Below are 26,847 nucleotides of genomic sequence, written 5' to 3' on the forward strand. Positions count from 1 at the left end.
ATTAGTGTAATAGTCATATCTGCATTAATAATTTTGGGCCTTGTGTGATTTGCAGCTCTGCACAGCCAATGGACAACTTAAGTGTCATCAATGGCAATTTCAAGGACACAGCTAAATGTGATTATGCTACCCTCATGGCCAAAGTTGATTAAGACAATCACCCCTTTCTGGAAAATGAAATAGAAATGTCACTGTTTCTGTGGGGAGTGATGAGTTTCAGATTTAACTCACAGTTAGGAAACCCTAAGGTATCAGTTTTATTATGGACAACAGAATACTCAGTAATTATTATTTGCTAATTTAGTGAAAAAATATTGTATTGAATGCTACAACTAGTACCTTGAAGTCTGTCTACTTCAATCTAGTAACAACTACTCAGACTGACACAAAACCACTCTGTGCTGTTGACTTCTCATTTGGAGTAACTTTTGTTCCTTTTAAAAATTGTTCAGGTAAAGACCCCAAATTGCTGCAAAATGGTTTACCAATTATAGAACTCTAAACTGAGGAGAAGACCAGAACCTTAGGAGCCTGAGGGATAAAGAATCCATTGTGTTAGTATTCTGCTGGTGAACACAGGCCATACTCAATGGACAGCAACAGATTTGATGCAGTCTGAAAGCAATATGTGATTGTGGATTGATGCAGAACAAAGATCAATGAAATTTGTCCTCTCATTAAAATGTATTTAAGAGACCCATATGAGATAAAGCTCTAGAAATAATGTTTTTAAATATTAGATAAGCAAATTCCTTTTTTTCTCCTTCAAAACAAGACACTAGGAAAATAAGTAAAGGAGAATTCTCTTTGCTGCTAGAATGGAAGATAAGAATGATATCATGGCCAATGAGCTGTAGTGATCCAAACCAATCAAGGTATTAGCTAATTAACAGTGTGGATGAAGTCACTTGCCACTGGTCCCTTGCTAGCACTTTTCTATACACCACTGCAGGTGTACCCAAAAAGACTACTTAGCTGTAATTCCAAAACTGTCTTGGAGAATTAAGTTCTTCACTGCATCAAGATGATTTCAGCATAAAAAAAAAAAAGTAACATACATATAGTTCAATTACTTAATATAATAATGCTGCATATTAAAAGTGATACCTTCGGTTCTTTCAGCTCTTCTTTCTTAATAAATGCCTGTGCAACATTAATTCCTCCAGCTGGTTTGTTCTTACTTCCATGGTTAGAAAGACTGTCTCCAACTTGTTTGCTTAGTTTTTGAATAACTGTTCCTAAAATTCAGAAAAAATATTAAATTGACAGTTTCCATTTGCAAGGAGGGACTTTACTGTAAACCCTCTAGAAATCTTCCCCAAAGTAAAAATAAAAGAAGTCTCTCTGAGACAAAGATTGTGTCTTTTCCTGCATTTATATAGAAGAGCATGATACATATCTCTAAGTAATGTATTAACAGAAACACATTAGCAAAAACATAAAGTGTTTCCCTATATATATATATATATATATATATATATATATATATATATACACTCAAGACTAGGTAGTCTGCCTTCATTATGTTTTCTAACACAGAAATATTACCATGAAATGAAAAAACATGCACAGCTGTTACAACATTTATATACAAAGGCAGTGAAAAACCTTTAGAAGCTTTGGCAGATGTTCCAGTTTCTTCAATTCCATTTTCCTCCTTCTCATCCCCATCGCTCTTGCCAGAAGGCTTCTGAAAAGCATGGGCTATGCTGCTTGACGGTTTTGACTGCTTTTGCAATATCTCTGGTTTCATATCATCTTCATCAGCTTCATCCTCTGAACTGAATGGTGGTGTTCTAAGGAAAACCACATACAACATGAGCACTTGCTGGGTTTCAGTGCCTGTATCACTGCATATACGCTTAAGCTTCCATGTATTTTCCTTTCCAATAATGTGGATTTTTCTTAGTGCAAAAGGACAGAATCTCCCCTAAATTTTAACTATTAAAAAAAAAAAATAAAAGAAATCACACTGCAAATTAAACTCAGAAAGTTATCCCAAAATGGTCTCTTGTACATACGACTCTTTCCATTTATGCAACCATCTTTACAAAGCAAGAAACCAATATAAAACAAGTCTTGCCAGGCAAAAACAGATGGGCTTTCATGGATCAGCAGATAACAGCAAATTTCGCGATCAAGGAATCTGTGCCACAGAAAGTCTCTTGTGACATCAGTTAGATGTGGGAATTTTTCAGTGTAGGAAGTGGCAAAGTAATGTACCTGATGTGAACAGAATGGAATGTTATGGAATTAATGGAATATATACATGGAATATTGTATGTAATTTTGGTTGCAGTATGAAAATATCAATAAACTGAAAAAAATAGGTCACCAAAGTCTCTAAATGCTTTTAACACAGTCAGAAAAAGCATCTAAGAGAGAAACTAAAGGAAGTTATTTATCTTATTGAATATCTCTCTTTCTCAACCACAACAAAGAATACATATGCTGAAAGAAAAACATACTATCTTTCAGGGATTAAAATAACACACTCAAATAGAGTAACACTTTGAACCAAAAAATGAAGTAAGCAGCCCAGAGAGTGTTTATGGTTTTAGCTTAATTATAGTTTTTGTGTTGCAAACATGTCATCAAAAATGTCTTCTTCAAAAAGGCAAGGGAACAAAACATACGTGATGCTAGGTGTCTTTCTGGAAACTCCACTTCCAAGAATCTTCCTGGATCTAAAAATAACAAGACGAGTTAGTTCAAGACTGACAGCAACCATAAAGTTTATATGGAAGTTATGTGAATTCTTTCTTCAGTTCTTAAAATTGATGAAATTTTCACATGAGCCATAAAAACACAAACCCATAGGACTTTTGTCTGAGATATGAGTGTTTTTAGAAAGGCATCTCTTACTTTGGCGTAGAACTATACTCAGGGATGATTGTTCTTTGACCAGGTGGGCGGACAGCTGATGGAGACTTTGATGGTTTCTGAGGTGTGGCAAACGAGGAAATTCCCAATGGATAGGACTTGTGTTTTTCTACAAGAAAAGTTATCTATGTCATTCTTACAATCAATGTTCGGTATCTTTCACCTTTAATTTCTACAATTAAAGATGTCTCTGCTGCAGACTATAGTTTCATAAAAAAAGAAGAGAAAATGTAATTCTCTTCTTCCAAGCAGTTTAGAGTTACCATGCGTTGGGTTAAAAACTGTAGCAATTTGGCAGAAAATAAACCTCCTTGCTTTACAGCTGGTCCTCAGAGACCAGACATCTTTCAGAATTTAATCCTTGGCTATGCCAAATGTTTTGACCCAGGAAATTAATCTTGTTATTGCAATTGTATTGTTAGCACTATAAGCAGCTACCCTGGAAGTTAATGTTTATATATATGTATACATACATACATACATAAATATGTACGTATGTATAAATGTGTGTATGTATGTGTATGTATAATATGTGTGTATATATATTTCTGGCAATGCAAAAGAACCACATATGTTGGATTTAATAGACTGGCTCTTTAGAATGTGACCAGACCTATGGTTAACAGACTCTTCATGCATCTGCTGTCGGCCCTGCAGTTACATTTTTGCAACACAATGATACAATACCAGGTGGAGAAGACCCCATGGAGGTTGGTTGTGCAACAGAAAAGGGAAAGAATGAGTTAACAGCCTTCGGTTTAGACATTCCTACATCCAAGTGTCAAGGACCCAAAGGAGGTTAAGTTCCTCACAGCCTGATGGATTAAAGGAGCTGCTTCTGACACCTTGGAAAAATAGAGCATGAGTACAATCTGTCTAGTCTTAAAGAATTACAACAGTTAATGGGAACTTTCGGATATTGGTACAAACATCCCTGGTTTCCTATTACTGCCCATCCCTTGTACAGTTTGCTCAAAAAGGGAAAATCATGGGAGTGAACTGAGCAACATATGAAGCAGTTCCAGAGCTTGGTCCCACAACCCTCCCGGTGGCCCTGTAACAGAAGAATGGGCTTCTGTTGAGGCACTTACTGCAGCCTGTTTCACACTGGCCCTGATGGACGAGAGAGATTCTGTTCAGCTGCATTTAAAGAAACAGAACAAAGATATTCAGAGCTGGAAAAGGGACTTTAATCATTAGTCCAAGCAGTTAAACAAGTTGAGCCACTAAGGGATAACCTGTCTGGACAAACCCCTATAAAAGCTGTACTGCTTTCCCTTTTCAGGAATGATACTGGGAATGATGCCTGCACATCTTCACTGAAGATCAGGTTAACCATCTAAGGATTGGTTATCCTTGTTGTAGAAGGAACTATTGCATAATGAACCAAATTTGGTTCACACATCAACAAGCTTAACCTGCAGGTTGGAGACCCTCCCTTCTTCTATCCATGGAAGCTAATGAATATGGTAACTAGAGTACATTCTGCACCACATGCAGTTCTCACTTGTGAAATTTACTATGGCAGCAAATATAAGGGAAGGAGATGAGGGCACTTTGCCCACTGAAATTAGAAAGGTAACCACAATGCCACTGAATTTGAAAGGGAATTTCAGTCCTGGTGGCATCTAATCAATTTTACATAGGGCCTCGCTAAGAATACAGTAAGAAGTAAGATGGACAGCCTCAGTGGTCAGACCCTCCTCTTCAGATAGTCACCCACAGCTAGAGGAATTTTCAATAAACTACTTCATCCTGTTGTTGCTATGTTAATGCTGACTCTGATATGCTTTGATCATAGACATGTATGTAAAAATCTGGACAATGATCTGTTAGAAACACATAAGGTCTGGGTGTGGTATAATGAAAGGTGTGAGGAAGAGGTATGATCATTTTCCTTACAAAGACCCCCAAAAATCCATTACACAGGTGTGATAGGGGCACCAAATTGAAGGTGTGACTGTAGTCACGGGGTGGATAATGTAGGGACAAGGCCTACAGTGATGAGATATATAATGAAGGGACTTCCATGAGACAGGCCATGAGATATGTAGCTAAGGGATTATGTGGCCATGATGGCATGCTGAGGAGGTGGTAGGTTATCAGGCAGAGGTTGGGTGACCCTTATCACTGCAGTCAGCCAGGGAAGAGGTATTGATGCTAAGCTGTCACTATTGGCAAATCTGGGATCACAAAATGAGACCAGACTCAGACTGTAACCCACACTACTGGTGCACCTGGGAACATGATCAGACTTACAATGCTGAATTGGTTAAAATGAGAAAATAAGTGCAGCCATACCCAGCCCTTCAGACCTGTGAGGATCAGCTGGAAAGCAAAGGGATTTATTTGCTGCCAAAGTGCTACACTTCCAACACAACACCATGTATCTTGCCAGAGTTAAGATATTTGCTGTTTAACACCATGTCAAGAACCCTTTAAAGATAACATTTTAGTTGTCCATCACTATATGGAATATTGACATGGAAAAGCAGGAAAGGAGCTGTGTTAAATAATACTCTAAATAGCAGTTATAAACTATAAGACAATGAAATAAATCCCCAAATCTACAGTAACCTTCACCAGGAAGCTGAAAACAGGAATCAAGTTTGCTAGAAGATAATGATTTCTCTTCAATCCGAAAGCCAACTTGACGTTCCAGCTGCTCTCGAATCCCGTGAATGGTGGGCTCCTGTTTCTCTTTGCGTTCTCTGGCATGTTCAATAGCTTGCAAAATTTTATTTAAACGATCATTCGATATTCCACGAACACCCTAAGGAAACAAATTGTACTGTAAGCACTCTTTTAGACTTCAGATATCACAAAGCTTGTAGAAAAATCACGAAAGTTGGTAATACTGCCCACAAGTGTAGCCATATCCTCCACAGCTGTAATTCGATGGCCATCCTCTCAGGTTAATGGTTAAGGAATTACAATTACTTAAAATACGGAAATTTAGCTTTGGATTTTTTAGGTTGAGAACTGTAGCACAGGAGTGAAAGAGAACAGAAGAAAAGTGGCACAAAGATTACCCTTCTTTTAAATCATTTAATATCTTACTGCTTTAACTCCAAAGGATTCCAGCTTCTCCTCCAGAGCTTGCTCCAAAACAGCTCGCAATTCTTTAGTTAAGGAAGGATCAGACCTCAGAGCATTTATTAAATAGTTGCTACTTCTCCCTGGTTTTAGATCACTTTTCTCAATTTCTGAAATAAGAAGGAAAAATGCTGTTAAGAGATATTTTAAAAATCCACAGTACATGAGACAGTTAAAAACTGCACTGAAGCATGCATTCTTTAGGAACAGCACAGACACATATGTGCACTTTTTATCTACACGGAATCGTGTAATTTTCAATATACTGGGCTAGCTTACAAAATCCAGCTCACTTGGAATCTATACCTCAGCACCTTGTACTCACCATCACAAGTACCTTTCATTGCTCTAGTTACAGAATCGCTGTAAAGATACGATGCTGAATATTTAGCAACAAAGATCTTTACTTTTAGCTTTGTACTTGAAAACTTCTGATAAAGAAAGACTATCTTCTGATACTTAGGTTCTCTAAACATGGTATTTATTTCAAAGAAAAGCTGAATTCTAGCAGGAATCAGAACAAGAATACTACAAACTTTTACTCAAGAAAAGCTTCAAGCAGCATGATGCTCTCTGATAAAATCATCTACTGAAACTAAACCTTTGCAAAGTTGTAACACTTTCAAAAGTCTTGGTAAAGAGAAAACCTTAGTCTGGGGCAGACTGTTTCACAGAAAATACATGATGGATAATAGTCATCTTCAAAAATCTTTCAAGAACAAAGTTCAGTGTCATGTTTTCTTCTATGCAAGTCTATGACATCATACATACTTAAAAGCAGACAAAGAAGTTCTTATCTCTTTCCCTTGCTTTAAGTGTGAATAATAACTCTTATGTCAATAAAGAATTCTTATGCAAGAAATAAAGAATCATCTAGACAGATTCTTCCATCTAAAATGAAGACTGACATTTAAGTTAGGCCAAAGTATTATAGGGTCATACAGGAGAGTAAAGAAGCAAAACACACCCATTTGGAACCCTCTTTCCCTTGCTTTAAGTGTCAATAATGACTCTTATGTCAATAAAGAATTCTTATGCAAGAAATAAAGAATCATCTAGACAGATTCTTCCATCTAAAATGAAGACTGACATTTAAGTTAGGCCAAAGTATTATAGGGTCATACAGGAGAGTAAAGAAGCAAAACACACCCATTTGGAACCTGTCTATAAAGTGTCACTGGCAAGATAAAATTTTACTGAATGCCACTCAAAGTAAATGAAGTGATAACCTGTGGAACGGTGATGGCTGCTTCTGTCTGGCCGGGGTCAGCAAAGCTGGCAAAGGGTATAAAATACCCCAGGAAAGCATGCGGTAAACCACACTCCCAACTCCCCTGAAATAACAGGAAAATCTTGGGCAGGAGTTTGTTTCTTCCCAGTATGCCTTACAGGGCAGCTGAGTCATTTGCCACCCAATAGACGAGAACAGGAATGAAGGCATAATTCCATATTGTAACTTTCAAATATTATATTTTAAAACAAATGTGGCACTTTTTCTATTTTAAACAATGACAGCGTATTAGAAAGCAGTTCCATTTACTTTCCATTTTTATTTAAGGAAAAGACAAGCACCCTAAAGAGGAGAAAAAAAAAGCCTCAAGATGTACAAATGACATATTAGGCAGCTTTGAGGAACTGGCTTCCCATGGGCTCCATGAAAGAACTATAGGTGATGAAAACTGAGAGTCCAGCTGCCATACTATTAGATCTGTGTTGAAGAGGACATAATCAGGCTGAATTCTCATCTGGTTTTGAGAACTGCATGGACAACTCAGTCCCTGACAGAGATGAGATTAAAACTGATTTGTCCAGAGAACTGAGTCCTAGAAGAGGCAAACAATTGGTCTTGAGGAAACACAGAGCTATCTGACTATCCCCAGTCAGGATAAGATGGCATTATTCAGTACAAAATCTACCCAGACACCTATGCACGAGACATTTTGAAGTGGAAGGTTCCCAGGAGCCTTCTGAAAATTCTGTCTCTTTCCAATGTTAATTCTTAGAATAAAATAGATACATTTAAACTCATTTTTAAATGTCTAATTACTACATACTAATAAGAGTAATGAGACTATCTGGCATTATCCTAATTAATGACAATATTAATTCTTGCTAATTAACTCAAGTCAAATCCTCTTTGCCAGAGCAATTATTTAAGGAACTCTTTTCTTATTCATCCCTAAATACTAGATTTAACTTTTGAGACAAGGGACCTTACATCTGGTCCACTGTCTCAGGTGCTACATAAGCCTAGAAAATTATGTTCTGAGTCAAGAATTTCCACACTCTCCCTTACAAATGACTGTCATCAAACCCAAAAAAATCTTGGTCTATCTTTTCAGACTGCATTCTTTCTTTTTCTCTTCTGCACTTCAGGTCATGCCTTTAGGCAGAGCAGAAGAAACAAAGACAATCCATCAAGAGAGAAGATGGCAAGTAAGAGAAACAGCAAGAACGGCAAAAATGCAAGCAGTCTTTATTTCAGATTGTTCAGAGTCACTGGATTTTCCCTGGGGAAACCTCTCAACACACAGATGTATTCAAACAACAATTTTGTGTTCAAAACAGCATAATTTCTTTGAAATTTAAACTCACTGACTGTAGGGTTTAAGACTGATTTTGGTTTTCACACACAGAAAAGATTTTTATGTTATTCAGCTATTTGGTGTTTCACCTAAGGTACTATTAGCTGCCTTCAGGAGAAGAATACCATGCAGGATGAACCTGAGCTTTCTGTTCTGTCATTGTAAATGTGGCCTCCAAGTTCTCCTTGGAGGAGGCACAACAGCTGCCAATGCTGGGATACATAACTTTATTCTGAATTGCACAACCCTGGCTGGAGCTGTGACTGTTTACGGCGAGGTGCAAGAGAGACCACTTGTAAAAGCATCAGTGATGCATTCATGAAAGCTGGCAGCTCCAACCTCCACCATCAACTTTCTTACACCTGAACTCTTTATCCTCTTATGCAGAGTTTTAAAAGGGAGTGAGCACATATTGCAATTGTGTTAGCACCAAGAATTTCCTAGTGAGGGGCTTTTCCCCATCAAACATTTTTGCTCTGCTTTGTTCAAATCCATTTAGACATATGGAATGTGCCTGCTTTAAAGAAGTTAGCCAGATTTTCAAAAAAACATTGAACTTGGATAAGGAAGTCTTAATATTTACAAGCAATAGCAAACAAGAGACTGACACAAACAATGTTTCCACCCAAATCACATAAATATAATGAAATACAATGAAAATACTGTAGGTATCAAAAAACATTTTTTGTTTTCAAGAAACACATGCCAGCATATTTTGAGCTGAATCAATCATTACCTTTTTCCTCTTCTGAAAGCTCCTCTATGGGCTCCAGCATATGCACCAAGGGTGCCTGCTCTAATAATGCGGAAGAACAGGAACACCAGACAAAAAGGACAGAAAAAGGTCAAGGTCCAGAGCGGGAAAGTCAGGAAAAAACCACCACACTGATGTCAACTTTCTTGATTGCTGACAACCTGCTTAACCATCACAAACCCACTGCAACGTGACTCTTCACTGCCTTGGGGATACATTTTTGTAGAGGAGACCCTAATACAATAGTCACTTCAGGAGTGATTCTGTTGTCCAAACACCGGTGTATGGAATCATCCCAGATCCATCAGAGTTTTAAGCCATCAGTGCAAGGTTGACTGATACATCACACAACTTCTGGAATGGCACCAGGTAGGCCAGGTAGGGTATTTTTAGGCATCTACAATGACAGGGGCACCCAGGATTATGTAAATCAATATTCTTGTTCATTTCACATAAGAAGCAATTTTTTAGGATGTATTTAAAAGTATTGTTGATGTGCAATTTTATACTAGAAGTTTAAAAAAGACAAGTGAAATGGACAAAGTAAATCTCAAAAATATATTAACTATTCCACAGAGTTACTAAGTACTGAGCCCATATGTGCAAGACAGAGATTTAACATGCACACACATATATATATTTCTCCATAAAACCAATTAAAAAAATCTTCAATCACTCCAATTGAGTAAGATTCACTATTATCATGTGTTTTAAAAAATTCTTGAAATGTCTGTGCTGCAAACAGCTTCCTAAACACTTTGAATTTATCATTCTATAGGCTATCAGATACAATTTGCTTCACAAAAATGAAGCCAGACTACAGTTTATTTACAACTTTATAAAATTCAGATTTAAGACACGCTTGAAAATAATTATATGTAGACCAGTAAGTATTCAGGTTTTTAAAATGTTAATATTCACCTACAAATTAATTGATATCAATAAAAACTAGAGCTTGAGTGTCTTCTGGGGTTTACAATAAAAACCTAGATGTCCAAACTGTACTTTCAGCATTCAACTACATGCATTTTCCCCATTCTTCACAAAAAACCTCTTGCACTATAAATGGTTGTTACACTCTGTGGGTAGAAGGGCAGGAAGTGATGCTACATAAAGACATTTGTTGGCACTTCTTGTACACCAGGTATAAACATGGATGCACTGTGCCATGTAATGACAGTGAAATGAGCATTTGGAGCTAAGTGACACTGCCACATCTTCAATATTCCCCAAGTAAAGAGGATTAAATCTGGTGGCATAAATGCCTGGGTATGGGATCTGCTCTCCCTATGCTTTCCATGTCTGTGGTGATATTCAGCCTCTCACCTGCTTTCCCAAGCCAATTACCAGACTTAAGATTTGCTCCCACAGAACTTGCACTAACTAAGAAGTTTTAATAAAAAGCTTCTTATACCATCACAAGTTGTTAACAAGATGCAAATATCAAGATATCTTAGGCAAACATTTAAAAGCAAAACTCTAAGAGACAAAATGGTCTTCTGGTCTTTCAGTCTCTAAGGCTGTAAAATTTACCAGTGGCCAAAGCATTCCTGGGCACTGGAACATGATTCTCCACACCACTGCTCCTGGCACACTGCTACTCTTCACCAGCTAAGATTCTTCAAAACAGTGTTCAGACACAGTTTGGAATCATTCCCAAAAGCCTGAAATGCGTCTGTTTAGAAGGACAGAGCCTGAAGTACAGATGAAATGCTCTGGGAAGATTTAATTAAGCTGCATAGGCACTGAGGCCCCTGAGTTTCTCGGCTGGACTTACCAGTCAGTAAGGCAGTTGCTGTGTAGTTGGATTTAATCTATGCTTGTTTTACCTGTACTCTACTCAAATGCTCTCTGCTTAAAGGGACTGACCCATCTCTGCACAAGCCCTTGCCAAATGACTTAATGTAACAGGAAAATCCAAGTCCTCACAACTCAGACCTGAAAATAATCTGCTGATCAGGTATAAAGGTACATGCTTCTCTTCCTCAGTGTACCAGAAAGAGAGGAAATGAAAAATCAGTGATTACTAAGAACAGTTTCAAGAGCAAACCCGAAATGCAACTATTATGTGTAATACTGCTGTTCACTGCATGGTAACAGAGGAGATCAAATGCTAAGGCATGAGGGAGTACAACACCTGAAAACACCAACTTCCCTTACGCAAACAAGCCTTTTCTTTCTCTTCACTGTAAACATATTCTAAGACATATCTATTAAACATCACATTGGAATCACACTTAAGAAAAACCATTAGTCTGGTTTATAGACATGTGGAGATGACCACCCTAAAGGACTCCTCTCCTTATGTTTACCAGAGAAGTGCTTCTTCTGGCCATCTGATCAGCCATATTAATTCTAGCCATCATTAAGGACAGCAGCAGTGGTGTGTCTATCATCCCACATCTTCCAGAGTATCTCTTCTGCCAGCTAGTATGTGTAGAGACACAGATGAGATGTATCAAACGTACAGATTACCTTAATTTCTTAGTGGATAATTATACTGCTGAAAAATTATGTGCCCAGCATACTTTAAGAAATAATTAAATACCTGTTTTAAAGAGTATTTGAAGACAAATCTACACAGGTGGAATAGGAAAATATATTTAGCAATAATGAAGGATTCAGGCTGTGTATGTTTCATGCATATCATATATTATTTGTCTGTTCTTATCTACTAGTTAAAAAAAACCCCAATATTCTGACAGTACTATTGGAAAAACCAGTTTTCTGGCCAACATTTAAAGAAGAAACCCTATGTATTTATGTTGAAATATGAAATGCTAAATGACTTTTAGCCTGATCAGAAGCAAGAAAATTATCTACGGTGTAGTGTCATCCACAGTAAGCACTTTGCACTTGCAATGCAACAACCTAGGACAAAACGAAAAATTTGGTTTTTTTAAACTACTGCATTTCTTGAAGGTGTAAGGAATGTAAGCCATGGCTACACTCATTATATACTCCTTTAATTTATACTCAAATTACGCATACAAAGAGCTGCCAGACCTAATCCGTGATACCTGTAATTTGGACCACTGTTTTTGAATTAATGCACTTGATAAATTTTTTCTCCTAACTGATCAATAGAAAGCCATATACTGCACATAAGCAGCAGAAATATTAACTTTAAACCAATATACCTAAGTGTGATTTTTTTTTTACACTTACCTGAGGCCTCTAAGTTAGGAGCCTAATCACCTCAGGCTCCTTCTACAGTAGTCGAAGAGACACAGCAACTTCAAAGAGCATTCAGACCGTAGTTCAACTGAACCAAATTCTGAAGGCGCCCCTTTTCTCTGTTTACTGTCTAGGAAGAGTAAGTACTCTAACCAAATTTTCCTCAAATGCCTCAGCTACGTCCCTAGTGATAGCTGAGCCTTGGTGTCCACACCACATTTGTAGACTGAGACATAGGCTGTAATGAACAATCTAGTTGGTAGCTTTGCATTTTAACTACCATCTTCAATTCCACCACATATTATTGACCTAACAAAGACTAAATATTGAACAAGTATCAACATTTCAAGAGTAATGTAGGAGACAAAGCCTAATTTTAAAATATTATTTTAAAAAATAAATTGCAATTTATCTGTTGCCTTTTTGTGAGACTGAAGTAATCTTTGAAAGTAAGACCTAAGTTATATCTGCACAAAACCCAAAGGTAGCTCAGAAATGGAGAGGATGTTCTGCCAGGATGGCATTCAAGGAGCTCTACTAGCTCTCAAAAGAAGTCAGGAATATTAACAGAAAAACACCAGAATAACATAGTTATTCTACTTTACACCTAGGATAACTCACATTTGCAACTTGGGTATCTTTTCATAACACAGATTTAAGCTGCAGAACGAATACTAGGATGCAAAAGCTTCTGAGCAGCTTTGAAAAGCATACCAAAGTTCACATTAGAGAGCCTTTTCTAGAATTAATTAAAAAAAAAAGAATGAAGATATTTTATACACAGGCAATTATAAGATGATCTGTGCTAGATAAATTTGTCTACAGAAGTTACCAGGAAGTGCTTTCATTTTCATTAAGGCATGAGATGCAGCCATGATGTCTTAATTCAGTAAGTCAATCCCTTGAGGAGTCCTGAAAACTTCGGGAATGACACCATAACTTCTGCTAACCTCCAGAAAATTAGGTAAGGCAAGTTTAAAAAACAATCCAGAAGGGAAGAAAGGGGACAGACAGAGAGACCTGCAGAGATAAATAAAATAGTAATCAGCAAAGGAATCTGAAGGGAACACCTTCTTTGAGGTTTCATAATAAACTGATGGTGAATCTTTTGTGTATCAATGGCAGGAAGAGTCTTTTCTATCTTGAGAAGTTTCACAAGATGTCACAAACTTCATATTTGAAGCAGCAAGAAATTATGAAAGATCTGAATGAGCTGATTTAAGTTGTCAGAGTACAAAAAATACTAATGTTCACAGGACTCTTTCTGTCCTCAGTACAAATGAAAGCAAATGCACCAAGTAACTAATGCTTGACAAGCTTGGTGGGTAAGAACTTAGCAGCAATAATCTTCATAAAACTTAAATTTGGGGAAATTGCTAAACTACATGCTGTGAGAATTCTTAGCCAGAACCAGAACTACTGTTTTGGTGTAATGAGGCTGGCTAAAATGAAAAAGAATTCATTGCTAAAATGCTAATCCCAATTCTCTATACTTAATACACTATTACTTTTGTCTACACAATATTCATCCATACAGTTTAACTTAGAAAGTCACAAAAAATGAACTACTAAACTTTGCAGAGCTTAGAAAGAAATCTTTCTATTATTCAAATAATGTTACCATAGAATAATTACCAATAATATAATCAGTTTTCCTGTTTTAAATAATTCCTGTCATAACAAATAGTTTAAAATGAGCACTACATGAGTTTTTTATTCCTCATCAAGTTATCGAAAGCTTGATATATAGTGCCCATTCTCCAAAGAGGCATTTTCAGAACTTTTTGTATTTGGCAAAAAAGAAAAATTATCTACATTTTTCACAGACCAATTCCATTTAGTCTCTCCGTGACAAGTTTTAAAACTAAGAGAAATAATTAGAAAAATCCATTATTTACTTATAATTCAAATTAATAAACTGTTTTTAGACATTTTGCTTGCTCATTTTTCATTACATCACTACTTACAAGGAAAATAAAGAATTAGTTGATTGCAGAATATTGGTATGGTAACAATACTCTCCATTAATTTGCATACATTAAAAAACCCAAAATTATTTTCACAAAGTACAAAACAATGCAAATATAGCTCCCTTGCCCCCTTCCCCTTCTAAAGGATGCCACAATGCCACAAGTTAAAATATCTAAATAATGATCTATATGTAACCACATAGATAGCGGAATAGATATACTCTGGAAGAACTAGGACAGGATAACTGTCTATATTGATTATTTCTTCTGTATTTTTACTCCTCGCAATTTGAAGTCACATGGAAAATACAGTATTTCAAGACTTCTAAACAAACATCTCCACATGTTTCCCTATACAAATTTCAGTAGATGCATGTACCTATCCAGTATATACATATATCAGATAAGCATATTTTCCATTAGAAAACACAAATTTTTTTCCTCAATAAATTTCATCTAAGTGCTTCAATAATACACATATTCTAGGAAATATTCTCAAATTATTTTAATTTGGTTTTCGGTTGTTCTTCTCAGTAGTGCATCCTTATTTCATAGAAATTCTCAACTCTGACATACAAATTATGTTCTTTCATCATAACTTCTCTTAGACCTATGACTTGATAAGCAATATATCTGAGAAGAGTGAGTGTTAGATTTGAAAGTACTGGATCTGGACCTATCAAAAAAACTTACCGTGTGGGGTAACTAGTGGGCTTGGTTTAGGTTCTTGAAGACGCTCCACAGGAGTGTTCACTAGAATAACATAATAGTAAAAAAAAAAAGAAATTGTATTGTAGTAAACAGTTACAGACAAAGACAGAATCTTAAATGGAGCAATATTTAATCACATTAATAAATTAGGGTTTTTTTTTACATTAATGGGGAAAAATAAACAAAACATTTATGAAGTAAAACCCTTCCCTTCACAACAGAAAAGTACATCTCTATATATGCTTAGCATTTTTAACAAACACTTCTAGAATCAGGAAAAGAAACTACTAGCTAAATCATCACTGGACTAGAATGTGATCGAGTTTTTGGTCATGAGCACATGCTGTCTTTGTGTCACAGGGAAGAAGTCTTGGCCCAAAGCTACTTACTCAAGACCAGCCTGACTGGGACTTGTATTCCCCAGAGGATCTGCAGCATCCACACTTGGCATCAATGAGTGCAAACCCTCATACATCTATAGATCTTGTATAGAGTGTAGCCTTAGAGTGAATATGCACTTCAATCCCACATTCCTCAGATCAGCTTGGGACTGGGAGCAAATTTGCCTGTGTGCCATGGATTTTTATTAGTATGTACTTCAGTGGGAATGAAAATGACCATGAATATGATCAGCTACAGCTGAAAAGCCATATGGCCATGCTCTTACTAGGCCTTCCTCAAACTAAACCTACTCCCTGCTGTTTGACTCAGTTCAAACCAGTGCCTTGTTAATACAGCAAAATTGTTTCCGAACTGGGATCAGAATTAATTCATCTGTCATCACCTATTGCAATAAACTTACTTCTAGTCACTGCAACTGCAACATTAACTATATGGGTGTTTGTGGTGCAGGACCTCCTGAAACACCATTATCAGGTTTAGCTATTTGTAGTAGACTTCAGATGTTAAAGTATTGCACAGACAAAAATATAAGAGTTCTTAACATTCTTTGAACATCTGTGTCTTAACTGACAAGTTAATGAGTTTTATCTACTCTTTCAGTATTTTTTCTTTTGTGACTTCTGCAGCCTAAGGACAGTCAAGCATAAAAAAAAATCAATTAAAATTACACTTCATAAAGCAAATCTGGAAGTTTTTCACATAATACAAAATAAAGTTGTTCTATTTCACATCTCTTCGCTACTCAAGCAATCAACTTTGTACATTAGAAGTCTTTACAGCTACAAAACTTGATCTTTGTAAATCATGGCAAGGAAACAGGTAGGTTCCCTGTGAAAAACAAATACATATCCAGTACTGATTTTATTGCAGGATTTTGTTTAGTCCAGTTGATGTCTGTATTTTTTTCAGCCAGGCTGCAGAAATCAGAAACTAAGTCTGTTTTCTCTTACAGTTTGTACTCACCATCATATGTTTTAACACTTGGAGTTGGTTTTCTGGACAGTTCTTTTATCTAGAGGAGAAAACATGAAAAGATACAAATGCAAAGGATCAATATCTAGAATGGACATTTAGCATAAAATACCTGGTTTCAGTAATATTACATAACAGAAATTATTGGTTATGATTTGGGGAGAAAAATACTGCTTCTGTGCCCAATATGTGCTTTTGTTCATGCTTAATGAACGTTTTTGTGTTGTCTTAATGTGAACTCATGCTTTGTGCGTCCTGTTATTGCAAGTTATAAAGTCAAATGAGAGCAGACTTACGGGCCACTCCAGCACTTCAGAGATTCAATACTTTCTTCCTCAGCAATTCATGTTCTGTTTTGCAAGCCTAGCTTCCACTCCAGGGAAACACTGGTGTGCTTAATTACACATTGATTTTAAATGCATGAACAGTTCTCCTCTCTGCTTTACAGGTTTGTCTATTTGACACCCCAGGACAAGCACTGAACTGACAGAGTAAAGGAAACACACTGGCTGTAATGTGATCTAAAGAAAACAGGAAACTTGTGAATCCTATATGATTAAAACAATGTTCTGCACTCCAGTTTCCCACAGAGGACAACACAATTCATTCAAACACATAGCCAGTGTCAGATGGAGCTGGCACAAGATATTGAACCGTGATCCACTTTTATTTATCTGTTTTGTTATACACAGCAGTGCCCCTATTCATTGTCCATTAAGTTTGGATTCTGAAAAAGTCTTAGCTATTTTCTTAAGCCCTTCTACTTTCCAAGGATTGAGAATGCAGATCTGCACAACTGTATTTCACAAACACCAAACTTGGACTCCTCTGAACCTATTATACATCTGTGCTCATATTGTTATCTTTCCAAAGGTCACTTTATTGAAGGAAATTCGTTTATGATTAAGTCCTCCATTTCTCCAGCTATAAAATTTGTGAAGGTGGAGATGTAAAAGCTATAATTTGTCTTTCCATGCTTTAAGCATTCAAGTATAGGTTTAACATTAATCTCAAGCAAAACATGTAAAATCAGATGTTGATTTAAAAAGAATGCAACACCTAATAGAGGAATAGGCCACATAATCATGCCATAGTCTCAACTCCAGACATCCCAAAACCTCCCCCCTCCAATCACCTCTAAAAATCTATAGTTACGTTTCAACAAAACCTTATTTTAGGCAAAAACAATTCATTTCCAAACCAAGAATCACAGACTATCTCAGGCTGGATGGGACCTACAGGGATCAAGTCCAATTCTCTCACTAAACTACCTAAAACTTAAACCTAAGTGCATTGTCCTGACACACCAAGAGCTCTGACAGCCTTAGATCACTTCCCTAGGGAGTCTGTTCCAGTGCACAACCACCCTCAGGGTGAAGAACCCTTTCCTAATGTCCAGTCTGAACCTCCCCTGCTTCATTCCATTTCCTTGTGTCCTATCACTGACCACCAGACAGATCAGCACCTCCTCCTCCAGAGGAGATCACCTCTCAGCCTTCTTTTCTCCAAGCTGAACAAGCCAAGCAACAACAGCTGCTCCTTCTAAAATTCCCTTAAGACCTATGATCATTTTGTTTGCCCCCCTCTGGATTTGCTGAAATAGTTTGGTGCCCCTCTTACACTGAGGCACCCAAAACTGCACACAGGACTCGAGGTGAGGCAGCACCAGCACATAGCAGAGTGGGACAATCACACCCCTCAGTCAGCTGGAGATGTTGTGCCTGATGCACCCCAGGACATGGCTGGCCCTCCTGGCTGCCAGCAGGGCACTGCTGATTCATATTCAACTTGACATCACCTCAAACCTCCAGACCTCTTTCTGCAGGACTACTCTCCAGCTTCTTGTTCCCCAATTCATGCGTACAACCACGGTTACCCCATCTCAGGCGGAGAATCTGGCACTTGGTCTTGTTACATTTCACACGGTAATATTTTAAATAATTATTCTCACAGTAATGAATATAATACTTTATTTCTAGTCTGAGAAGTAATGTATTTTCAGATTTCAAACACTAGATCTTGTTTTAAGTATTTTATGGCTGATTAAATCCTTTTCACTATCAAAAATTTTTTGTTTATTAAGCCTTTGTTTATCAAAAGTGTTTTAATTCCTGGTTTATATTCCTGTGTCTCTTTTTCAGATCTATTCTTATTTATTAACATATTAACTTATTATTTATCCTTTTCTTATTTATTAAGATAATTTCCAAAGCATAACCAAAACACTCCAGCACCACTATTACAAACTGTGAATATTAAATATGCAATCAGAGAAATATCAAAGGCCAAATGCTAGTATAGTGTTTCTCTGTGAACTGTGCTCTCTGAAACAGAGTGTTTCACAAAACAGACCCGCTGCTTCTGATTATTAATCATCTCATTCTGCTGCTGAAGCCTCTGTTCCAATTCTTCTATCCTCGTCCTGTAAAACATGTTATTTCTGTTCAGGTCTTCTTTTGCTGATGTTTTGATTGTCTCAATCTGTGACTGTAGCTAGAAAGCAATCAGAAGAAAAGTAACATCATATTAACACCATACAAAATATTTTAATGCTATAAAGTCTAAACAAGCAAGTGTCATGCTTAGATACTTGTAACTTTTTTTTCTCAGCAAAAACTTGATGTCTTCTGTGACTTCACTAGGACTTGTATATATTATAAAACAGTTGACTGGATCACTTTTGAATTACACAAGACTACCTAAATCTCAATATAAAGAAAAGGACATACAAACACACTGCTGCAAGTGCCTAAAAATAAGATTGCAGGAAAAGTGTATAAACCTATGAAAATGTTTTAATTATAAATAGTGTCCAATAATTATATTTTAAGGAGGTGATAAGTGAATTTGTATTATAAACCTAGTTTATTAACTCTGAATGTGGAACAAAGGGAACATTATTTAGGTGCACCATCCCAAAAGTAATACTTACATTACTCCTCCCTTATTCTATTCTTGCACTGTATGTGGGTGTATCTTTAACTACATCCTTTTTGAGGACTGTTCCATGGTTTCTCCCCAGTGTTTTCTTGCCAGAGGAGGAGAAGCATTAGTCAGACCACTATGATCTGCTCAGTTCTTACATAGTCACGCAGATGAAAGGAAAATGAAAGGAAAAGAAGCAAGAGAAACAAAGCAGGAAAGAGATTAAAAAGAAATGCAGACGTAAAAAAAAAACAAACCAAAAAAAAACCAAACAAGAGGAATAAAGCTTTGTATAGTAAAATATATAAACTGAAGCAAAATTAAATGCCATGGTGTTTTCTCCTGGAAAAGCTGAACAGATTCTGCATTAGAAAACTACAACAGAAAAAGCGATAGGGAAGTGATAGGAAGGAGAAAAAACAGGCTGAGACATATGCCACAGGTCCATGGTAGCAGCAGGTACAGAGTGGATGAAAGCTACATGTTGGCAAGTTATATCTCAACAATTCAGCCAACCCACATAATACAGTAAATACTGTATAATACAGTGCTCACAGAATCAGCCGTAAGCTCTTCAAAAGACATATACAGTTTCAGTTTTCTGTCAGATTCTGAAATTATAAATTCACTTTCAACTCTGGCCTTAACTGAAACACCAAGATCCTACCATAACAAATGCACAGAGATGATAAATACAGCTAAGAGGACACACTCTTATAAACTCTTGATATCTGGCAGATGTACTAGAGCATATCAAGAACTATTGAAGGGGTAAAGAAAAAAAAAAAGTCTCCTTTAGGTGTAAGTGGCTTGCTGTGCCACTTACCAAGGACTTTTCTGTCTCATGGTCATGACGGACGGCTTGTATTAAAGATGTCCACTTTTTTTCCTGCGTAGAGGAAATCCATGTTAATGCTTGTTAACAACACATTCAGTTTGATATATGCAGCTTTGTTTCTTGTTAATGATTTATTACTGCAGCTTTAATAATAATAATATTTTAATAACATGTTATATGCAGCTTTATTTTTCTAAATAAATCATAAATACAAAAAAAGATGACAGATTATATGAAATTTGAGGAACCCAGTATTTAATGCCTAGAACAATTATTAGCATGATTTATACATCTGAGTGTGGTTTTCTTACCAATCACTCTAGAAACTATATTTGATCTTTGATTTGTATATGCAGTCAAAGTGAGTGAGAAATACACAGGCATTTTGATACATCTCTGTGTATTAACAAAAAGAGTAGTAAGAGCAGGGGGTTTTCCTTCTACATAATGTAATTTTGAGGACTCGTTAACAATTGTGTAATATTGTGTATTTTGTATATTTTATATTATTTTGTAATAATGACAAAACTCCTAAACGAACATATGAGTTTTAGAGTGAAGCCAATTTCCTTCAATGAAATATAAAAACCCACAAACCAAAACTAAGTTTTGCACATCTTTTGGGCAGAAGTGACCAAACTTCTGTATAACACCAGCAGTAAACAAACACATTCACATCCCCAAAACCATGAAAGAAAACAAATGGCACAGGTTGAAAAATCCTGTCAGAAAGCTACCTAATTTTCTTTTTCATTTTGGGAAATGGAATATTCCAATTTTTCTGTAAGTGGCCTCACAGATGAGTAATGCTCTATTAGAACTTTATTAATGCTTTATTAGAGCCTTCTGGAATAGAACTGCCACCACACTTGGCAAAGACAGATATATTTAATCATAAAGAAAAAGAAAATAACAATAAATAACTAACAATTACTTCATTTATAAAGGATAAAGAAAACAAATTCTTGTTTGCCATTATATAGATAATATTAAATAGTATTAAATCTTTAAACCCAGCTAATTTTGGCATTGAGAAAAATGAAAATTTTACTTAGGGATATCATATCCTCCTCAGAGATGAACAAAAATAAAGAGAAAGCAAGTAATCTGTCAAAAGCAATACATTAAGTTATAGTGTTACCTGTTTTTCCAGAAGTCTAACCACATTTGGATGATCCTGAGGACGTGGAGGTTTTTCCTCTGAAAAATCATGGCTGTCTTTCAGTGTTCCTAAATTGGATTTTTGTTGCATATTGGACTTTTGTATTTCTAAAAGTTGCTAACAGGAGGGAAGAGGAATACAAAATTTTCTTTAAACACAGTAATGCAAAGATTGCATCAGATACTTCTCCCATTTCTCGTGAGTTCAGCATTTATCAAATTTCACATCATTAATAATATCTACATCTAACATAAATACAACATGTAAGAATACACAGGACCTAGCAGCTACAAAATATAAGCTGCAATGGTAATGCTATGCAGATTTGTTTTCTGACCTAGCCATACTCTCATGATTCTCTTGCTAGTGAGCATTTCCAAAGCACCTATTGAAAATACACAAATTCTGTCAGGACTAAAATGCAGAAGTTAGTGTCCTCCATGCCACTTATGAGAATATTAAGATAAGGATACCTAACATGCAGCAACCACAACAATACCTCTTAACCTATAAACAAGCATTCAAAGGCTGAGGAGTAAAGAAAAACTGACATAAGTGCTGAGGGGATCATTCATTCATACAAAACAATCCTTTAAATAAAAAACCTGCAACCTGAAATTATGTTTTTAAATACCTGTATACAAAGATACAATTATAGCTACCATTCAATCATTATTTTTAGAGTTTTGTAGGAAGAACTTTATAATAACTGTATCACACATCAAATATGTGAAGTTCACTGCCATCTATTGTAAGGGATTCATGCTTTAAAATGTTAGAAAAATTAAATTGCTTACATTTTCTAAGGTTGTATTTCTTGAATATAACTCCTTAAGCTCTTTCATAAACATATCTTTCACTTTTTCTATTTGATCAGCAAATTTCTCTCTTTCTTCTTCTTTCCATTTATGAAATGATTGTAGAATCTCTTCTTCTTTCGATTTTTGCTCACATTCCTGATTTTTTTTAAAAAAACATTATTTGTTATTTTTCCTCACATTCAACACAAATTCAAGCTCCCAAACTGCATGTGGAATGCAGTCACTTTCAATAATTGGGAAGTACTGTGACATCAAAAAACATAAAACCCACCAGTTTTTAAAAGAATTTTAGGGTAGCAAACCGTACATTTTGCAAGCTATCAAATATGCCTGAAAGCAGTTTTGGCAGTTCATTATTTTCCACTGAAAAACATACAAACGACCTTACTTGGTTAGATCAAAGATCCACTTAGTTCAGCATCCTGTTTCTCACAAAGGCCTTAACTGGCTAAGTAAGAAAGGCTAATATTGGGGCAAGCAAACATGCATGTTTCTCCTTCACAATCTCAAAGTTGCCAGCTGTTTCCAGCTCAGAGGACTTCTGGAGCTTGATACAGTTCTGTGAACTTCATTAACTGCATAAATTTCAATACATTTCTCCTCATACACTTTGCAGTCATCCCCTGCAGCTGCATCAGCTTTTAGCAGCTGCATCAGCTTTTAGCAGCTGAAACACCTTTTGACAAGGAGCTCCACGAGCTGCATGAAGAGCCAAGTACTTTACTTGTTGTAGTTGTTTGGATCTGGCTCCTGCTAGGTACACTTGTTGAATTCTGAGCCCTGAACTGGAGCACAGAGGGAATAGTTCATGACTATTCACTCTGTATAACTCAAGACTCCACAGGAATCAGTATCTCACCCTCCATCTTCATCAAGCATTTGTCTTTTTCAGACTGACAACTCTCAGCATGCTCAGTCATTCTAAATACTGCCTGATCATCTTTGTAACCCATCTCCATAACTTTCATAGCTCTAACCTATCCTTTTTGAGATGAAGGGCCTAGACTCACACAACGTATTTAGGTTGTGGCTTGCAGAGTGAATTTTCAGAATAATTGGTAATATTTGATTTTCTTTGCTGGCTGCTACTAATGTTTCCCCAGGGCTGTGTATCACAAGCTTAAGATCTCGCCCTTCAGTAACAGCACTCAGCTCAGAACCCATTGTCTCATAGATGAAATTAGAAATATTTTATCCCCATACACATTTACCCAGCTTTATCAATTAGATTACTTCAACAGTTCAACTACATAGTGGTGCATTTTTATATAGTTCTCAGATTGTTTAAAGTCCTGCATTTCACTGCCCAGGACATACATATCTTTTAGGAAACACCTATGTTTTCCCATCACAATAGTCACTCTGAATTTGTTCTCTAATTATAACATGCAATCATTGTACAATTAGGAAGAATGGGATCATCTGTACCCTTTCACCTCAAAGGAGCAGAAGGCACCAAGAATTGGAAGCATGGCAGTTTATATACAAATTCCCTCCAGTAGTAGTTCTCTTAAAAAAACCCCTGACATGGGAAAGATCTTCTGCTCTTTCAATCAAAAGACAGTAACATTATGACACCTGAATTGATGGTGGATGTCAGTCATGGCAGACAAACTGTAACCAGTCACACCACACATTTCTATATTCCCTGACATCCCAGAAAAACAGAGAAGTTTTGAAAGTTTCTTGTTGTGCAACACTGCAGACTGTAGCTTCAGGACATTTCAGGTAGTCCCCTTGCAGTTAGGATTCTTAGCTAAGACAAGTGACTTCAAAAGAGGCCCCTAAGGCACCAAAAAAATCTACTTTGCATTGTTATGAATACTCCAAGTTCCGCCTCATAAACAAAACAATGCTTTAGGGGCAGGAGAAATATGTTATAGATGTACTTCTCAAAAGCTAGGCACAGAATGAATGAGTAGAATGCCTTCCACATGGCCACATAGGGTTAAGACCCATTATTCTGACAGTGCCTGTACTCCTAAGTGAAACTCCACCAGCTTTTGATTTGGTCATTCTGTTTTTAAACACACACTTTTTAAAATGGAAGCTGAACACTTCCAAGAAAGGGGGGAACAAAAGGACTGAAGGAAGAGAAGTCTGAAGCTGAGTGGGGGAAAAAAACGCTCCATGTTTTACAGAAGATCAGGATTTCCTCTGAAAACAAGGAAGAAGACCATCATCCATCATAGACTACCAGGCTGGAAGGGATTATCCTCAGGATAATCTGGTCCAGCCTTTCTTGACAACAGCACAAACTAGACAAGGTGGCCCAGGACCTTTCCAGCTGAATCTTGAAAGTGTTCAACATCGGGAAATCCAGTACTTCTCTGGGCTGAGTGAACACAGTTCAAAGTGCTAATTCTTATGAGACATTCACATTACTTAGTACGTATTACCTTAGACAACCTGGCCAAATTAGCCTGCTGCTCAAACTCTAACTGGGACTTGGTGAACTGCAACTGCTCCTTCAGTTTTTCAATCTCATCCTGCAATTTTTCTACATTTCCTTTCCTCTTCTGTTCTGTTTGAAAGAAACACAGACTTTAAAAAGGTTTGTTGCAATTTCTGGAACTGTGATACTTACTGCAGACATTTCTAGTGTTTCAGTAACATCTTCACAAAGTGTGACTTTCTTAGACCATTTTCCCTCCCACCACCATGATCCTCCATAGATGCTTTTAAATACAGTCTCTGGATTGCAAACTTACCCTCAAATATTTGTACCACTGACATGTGAAATAGTTTATGAAATAGTTACATGAAAAAGTATTCTATAACCTAATTTCAAAGGAATCTAAACAACACAGCCTCATATAAAGGATGTATGAAGGTGAACCTCAGTTATTCAAACTCTTAGGTTAAGTTTATTCTAAGTAACTTTTGTAAGGAGTCCATTTAGAATACAACTAATTATTTATGTGAAAGAACTGGGGGAATATCAAAAAAAAATGTTAAAATATGCAAAAATCACAATCTTCAGTTGAGAAGCATTCCATCAATTTACCAAGGATTTACTTGCCCATCATCTGGGAATCTGAATATTATTTCAGAAATAACTGCATGGAATATTTTCTCCATAAAGCTATTTCAGGCTAATCCTTTTATACAACAATTACTTCAATTGTTTCTGCAGCATCTTGTACTATCATTTTTAACAAGTGTAAGGTGCACAAGAGCTTCTTTCTTCTTCCAATATATTCACACTTCTTCAGCTGCTTTTTCAGACCCCTCTCACTCTTGCTGCTGTTTCATTTGCCTGACAAGCTACAATTCAGACCTCATTAGATTCTTCCCACTTTTTCTCCTCCCCAATGCAGCTTTTTCCCCTAACTTGTTTCTAATCACTGTTACTTGTCAATACTTGTTAGTCCTTAGCAATAAATCATAAACACGCAGCCTAGCAGGAAGGCGAGGAATTAGATATGAATGAAAGAAACTTTGAGAACATTTTTTTTAAACCAAACATCTTTTAGTGAAGAGAAAAAAGTATGCAAGTTAATGAGTATCATAGATAGATGAAGTTGGACTGTTCTTAAGTTTCTCTTTCTATTTCTGTATTAATAATTATTATATATTAATATTATAGATAATATATAATTATATTTTTATATATATATTATATTATTATTACAAAATTTATTTTCCTTAGTGCAGCTTGTTCATTTTACCCATGCCTTCATAACTTACATCGCTAAAGAGAAACTCCTCTAAACTGTGCTACTGGCCAAAGTACTCAACACAAATGCTAGTTTGAAAAGGCGCTGCAAAGATGGCACACAGGTTTTTTGTTAACTGTTTTCCAGAGACTGAAACAAATGTTGCACAATACTTTGTATCAGTCAGTAGCACTTGCATTCACACAAACTGGGATCTGCTACCTAAAAATGAAAAGTAAAAACTTTTCTTCCAGGTTACACAAAACCACGGACTGCACATCCTCACTATATTTACACTTTTCTAAACTACCTCTCTCATTTTTTTTTGAAAACATTAAAAGTACATACCGATCTCAGACTCTCCTGAGTGACGCCTTTGAATGTGACTTTGTAAAAAGGAATAGGTCATAAAAGCCTTTTCACAAAATGGACACTACAAAAAAAAAAAAAAAAAAAAAAAAAAAAAAAAAAACAGTTAAAAACAAATTAGTAACATCTTTTTGATAAATGGTTAAGGCTTTCAACAGGTTATTACATTTTGTTCATATGTAAAAAGAAGATAACTTTAACAAATTCCATCACACAAGATTAAGAACAAAAATTTTCATGGTACCCAATTTCTGTAAAGTCATTAGTATATTAATGCCATCAAAAGTTTCACAGTGATGGTCATGAGCAAGAATCTGATTGTGCTAGGCACTGTACAAACTGAACAGAACAGGCTCTGGCCAAGCAAGTTCAAATTCAGATATGAACCACAGACAAGGATTCATATATGTAGGCAGAGAACTATAAGGAAAAGGCATGACAACCATCTTCAGCAAAATACACAGACTCCAGCCAACTAGCCGCTCAGGTGTTCTTAAGATTCATCTAACACCACATAGTAGGG

At 36.3% G+C, this 26,847-nt stretch overlaps 1 protein-coding gene across 2 annotated transcripts in view; it reads right to left on the reverse strand.

Annotated features, from left to right (window-relative positions):
• Nucleotides 1-26,847, reverse strand: part of DZIP1 (DAZ interacting zinc finger protein 1) — a 38,650-nt gene that overhangs the window by 3,388 nt on the left and 8,415 nt on the right. Inside the window, exons 5-19 of one of the 2 annotated variants that reach the window (XM_066176357.1) lie at nt 26,304-26,388; nt 24,696-24,820; nt 22,273-22,431; nt 21,455-21,592; nt 20,302-20,364; nt 18,903-19,043; nt 16,542-16,590; nt 15,159-15,218; nt 9,301-9,360; nt 5,944-6,089; nt 5,461-5,656; nt 2,866-2,992; nt 2,637-2,687; nt 1,609-1,796; nt 1,108-1,238 (exon numbers count right to left, since the gene is read on the reverse strand). In XM_066176357.1, coding sequence (XP_066032454.1) covers nt 1,108-1,238; nt 1,609-1,796; nt 2,637-2,687; nt 2,866-2,992; nt 5,461-5,656; nt 5,944-6,089; nt 9,301-9,360; nt 15,159-15,218; nt 16,542-16,590; nt 18,903-19,043; nt 20,302-20,364; nt 21,455-21,592; nt 22,273-22,431; nt 24,696-24,820; nt 26,304-26,388 — 1,719 coding nt within the window. The remainder of the gene's footprint in view (nt 1-1,107; nt 1,239-1,608; nt 1,797-2,636; nt 2,688-2,865; nt 2,993-5,460; nt 5,657-5,943; nt 6,090-9,300; nt 9,361-15,158; nt 15,219-16,541; nt 16,591-18,902; nt 19,044-20,301; nt 20,365-21,454; nt 21,593-22,272; nt 22,432-24,695; nt 24,821-26,303; nt 26,389-26,847) is intronic. The other variant, XM_066176358.1, reaches the window with a different exon arrangement.

Source organism: Chamaea fasciata, unplaced genomic scaffold (genome assembly GCF_029207755.1).
Source record: "Chamaea fasciata isolate MVZ Bird 193981 ecotype frontalis unplaced genomic scaffold, bChaFas1.0.hap1 SCAF_2, whole genome shotgun sequence".
In the NCBI taxonomy this organism is placed as follows: Eukaryota; Metazoa; Chordata; class Aves; order Passeriformes; family Sylviidae; genus Chamaea; species Chamaea fasciata.